A 3,850-nucleotide genomic window follows, 5' to 3' on the forward strand; every position below is an offset into this window, starting at 1 on the left:
TGGCTGTCGGGGAGACAGGCCCCCCGGGCAAGTGCTGGGAGCAAAGAGGTGGCCAGCCAGGCTGTGTGTGCACCAAGCCCTCGGCTCTCCTGAACTTAAGTCTGTGGGCCCTGTTTTTTCAGTGCATGGGATAGAAGAGGAGAAGATCTCCCCAGCCTTGCTGATATTAACTTAATTTGTCTCCGTGGGCTGGAACAGCAGATGTGATGAACCAGCTGGATCAGGGGTCGTTAGTTCTCTTCAGAGGGTGTCACAGAGGCACGGGAAGGTTCTGTAGGCAGGCTTTAGTGCTACGGGACATAATGAAAAATTACCAGCATGGCAAAGTAATTGTGCCCGATCCGGCTGTTGGCAGCCCCGGAGAGCTCGGGAGCACGGTTGGAGCGTGGCGTGGTGCAGGGCCGCCGGCAGCACCCCACACAGCCCTGGTCACGTCACCTACCGGGAGCTCCTGGCACGCCGCCTGCTTCCCAGGGCCACGGAGATTTATTAGTTCCTGCCTGCACACCACGCTGGAAGCATGAAGTGCTCGATGCTGCTAAAAGCTGTTGTGAAAAAAAGTGTTATGGGCAACAACAATATTTTATAGCCCGATTTCTTTTTTTCCCTGCTAAAGTTCCTGTGCTCCCGCAGAGTACGAACGCACGCACGCACACGTACATGCAGCGCAAGGGGGGAGGAGGGATGGGAAACCGAATGTGCACGTGTGAAACGATGCCAAGAGGGACTTAAATGGTTTGCTAGGTCATTACAGAGCAGTAATGAACTGGCGTGGCCAGGGGAATATGTATTTTTGTGTGTAAGAGGGCTGGGGTAGGAATACTGACTGATGGCTCTTGCGCTTTCTCCACATCTGAGCAAAGCTGCTTCTGCGGCCGCCTCGCGCGTTGCGCCGGGAGCCTGCCCTGCAGCCGGACGGGAGCGAGCAGGCGGACAGGCAGCGAGATGGATGGCTTCGTTCCCTTTGGCTGGCTGGGGAGAGGCAGGGGAGAGTGCAGGAGCAACAAGCGTCAGGAAAGCTGCATGCTGTGAATCTCTTTTTTTAGAGCCATGCAAGGGTGTACTTATAACACAGTAACTGCTTTTTAATTGAATGTTATATGCAGTTGAAATTCTATACTTAAAGGAAAATTCAGTGCGACCCTTCCAGAGAGGAGCGCTCTGAACTCATGTCCTGTATCGGGCCAGGTTCTCCCCACGGATGAGTCCGTGGAACACAAGAAGTCCCACAGGCAGAGCCACAGGAAGAAAGTCCTGCCAGAGATCTACCTGACCCGGCTGCTCTCCACAAAGGTAGGGGGGTACACCCTTGCCCGCAGCGGCTGGGATGGTTCTTCGTGGTCTGTGGCCGGACGCCTTCTCTAGGGAGGGAGCGCGGCGGGGCCGCCCACTCTCCAGGGGCGGTGGGACTCCCATGTCCCCGACGGCTGGAACGTCTTTAGTGAGGCTGCCGGGCGCCACCGGCTCCCTGGGCTCCCTCCAGCTTCCCAGCTCGCCCTCGGAGCTGCTCAAAGCCCCACACCACCTCCCCGGGCCCGTGCACATGAAGGGGACGGGGACCGCCTCAGGGCTCGTGGTGTACCATGGTTGAGACCTGAACCCGTCTCCCCAGCGAGAGACCCTGCTGGGAAAGGAGATGGGGGTGCTCTCGGAGCAGGGGGAATGGCTGTGCGATCTTAATTCAGATTTGAACTTCCCCACTCTCTGCGAGTGCTCAGCTCCAGCAGTTGGGCTCCCAGCCCATCTTTAATCCCAGCGTGATGCCTCGCTGGAGCAGAGATCACAGGAGTGGCCAGCAGTCTCCAGGCTTCTTTGTATTTACTGCGCAGAACAATCACAGATGTGAGATCCTAGCAGCAAGAAAGAAAATCCCAATGCCAAAAGAAATTAAACCCAAACGCAAGCTAATTGCATTGCTATGCACAAACAAACCTTTCCCTCCCCGCTTCAGCATCCCCTTTCTCTTCTGATTTACCCAACTGGCCGCAGAGGATCTCCCCCTGCGTGCAGCGGTCGCAGCCCCTCGCGCTGTTTTCCTGGGCTCGGGTGCTGCTGCCTCCCCCAGTCCCCACCGTCTGTGTTTGTCCCGCAGGGCACGCTGCAGAAGTTCCTGGACGACTTGTTCAAAGCCATCCTCAGTATCCGAGATGACAAACCACCCGTGGCCGTGAAGTATTTCTTTGACTTCCTAGAGGAGCAGGCAGAGAAAAGAGGGATCACGGACCCTGACACGATGCACATCTGGAAGACCAACAGGTTTGGAAGAGGAAATCTCTTCTCTCTCTCTTTCCTTCCTCCCATCCCTCAGGAGCAGCAGCTGCAGAGCCGGGGTGTCCCAGACGGGTCATGAGGTTGCTAAAAGTAGAAGAGGGACCTGGAAAACAGGAGGGGTGGCAGGGGGGCGGTGAAAGACGAGGCCAAACACAGGCTTGGAGCGTTTGAACAAACACAGAGCTGAGGGGAGCAGCAAGCTGGCAGAGGAGCCCCGGACAGATACAGGGCAGAGCGAACTGGCACACTGAGACAAAAAATTAAAGGAGAAACAGAAGAGGGATGGGATGGTGGGAGATGGCAATGGTGTTAGCTCCAAGCACTGGGGGTCTGAGACAGTGTCCAAAATCATGCCAGGTCTTAAAACAGTGTGGAGCTTTTAGAAACAGCATATTTGGCTCCTTTTCATTTGCTTTCTGGCTTTTCAGCCCTTGGGGGCACTTCTCCCGACTGATCTGTGTAACCGAGCTGCGACTCCAGGGTATTCACAGGACTCCCGGAGCTGGTGCTGTGACAGGAACGGGCGGGTGGGCACCACGGCGCCGGGGGCAGCCGGGAGCGGTGCTGGGGGACGCGATGAGCAGCAGGAGTGTGGGGGGGCAGCCAAAGTGAAGGGGGGGAAAGCAGGGGGTGTAACTGGGGAGGGCAGGGAGCCTGGAGGGAGCGTGGAGGGGAGTCTCAGCCTCTGGGGCTGCAGGGACAGTAGCTGTTTCCAGCCCAACGTGTGAAAGTGAAAACCGAATTTGGCTGGGATAGCAGGCAGGCAGACACAACCCCTGGGCTGCAGCTTTGCCTGCCCTTCACTACCTTTAATTGCCCCTGGAGCAAAGACCTCGGCTGCTGAGGAGGGACGGTGGGAAGGGTGAGCAATACTGGAAACTGTGTTGTGGCCAAAGGAGCCGTGCAGTAACTGGAGGAGAAAATGATGAGAGAGCAGGAAAAAAGCCCCATGCAATGCATTTCACGGGCCCAGGCTTGCCATCGGAACCAGGTGACGGTCGCTGTCGCGGAAGGAGCTGACACCGCTGCTACAGCAGTCGGCTCGTGGGGAAGCCCGATCCCACAGCCCCGTGCCGGCAGGTCTGCCCGTGTCTCTCCTGGCCCCGGCGGGCTCGGGAGCCGCTGAGGGAGCGCCGGGTCCACGCTTGCCTAGGCAGGGCTGTGCATGAAGTCCATGCTCCAGCCTGGGGAAATGGCTCCTCGGGGGGAGACGTGTGCCTGCCCCTCTAGCTAGGTAGGGCCCGTATGCTACCGGGACGTGATTAAACAGCAGGACCTGGCTCCTTTGTTCCTTCCCCTCTCTACTATTCACTTCCCATCACCATCCTTCCTGCATTTCCTCCCCTCCCTCTGGAGTACAAACGTTCACCCAGTGCGTGTTCCTGGCTTGTTTCCCCCGCAGCTTGCCTCTGAGGTTTTGGGTCAACATCCTGAAGAACCCCCAGTTCGTCTTCGACATCGACAAGACCGACCACATCGACGCCTGCCTCTCTGTGATAGCCCAGGCCTTCATTGACGCCTGCTCCCTCTCCGACCTGCAGCTGGGCAAGGTACGGCCCGGAGAGGGCATCTCGCTCCC

General features: G+C 57.7%; 1 protein-coding gene across 1 annotated transcript in view; it reads left to right on the forward strand.

Annotated features, from left to right (window-relative positions):
* Positions 1-3,850, forward strand: part of PLXND1 (plexin D1) — a 56,390-nt gene that overhangs the window by 47,105 nt on the left and 5,435 nt on the right. Inside the window, 3 exon segments of the mRNA XM_009633821.1 lie at positions 1,189-1,293; positions 2,093-2,256; positions 3,674-3,821. Coding sequence (XP_009632116.1) covers positions 1,189-1,293; positions 2,093-2,256; positions 3,674-3,821 — 417 coding nt within the window.

Source organism: Egretta garzetta, unplaced genomic scaffold, assembly GCF_000687185.1.
Source record: "Egretta garzetta isolate BGI_Z169 unplaced genomic scaffold, ASM68718v1 scaffold332, whole genome shotgun sequence".
In the NCBI taxonomy this organism is placed as follows: Eukaryota; Metazoa; Chordata; class Aves; order Pelecaniformes; family Ardeidae; genus Egretta; species Egretta garzetta.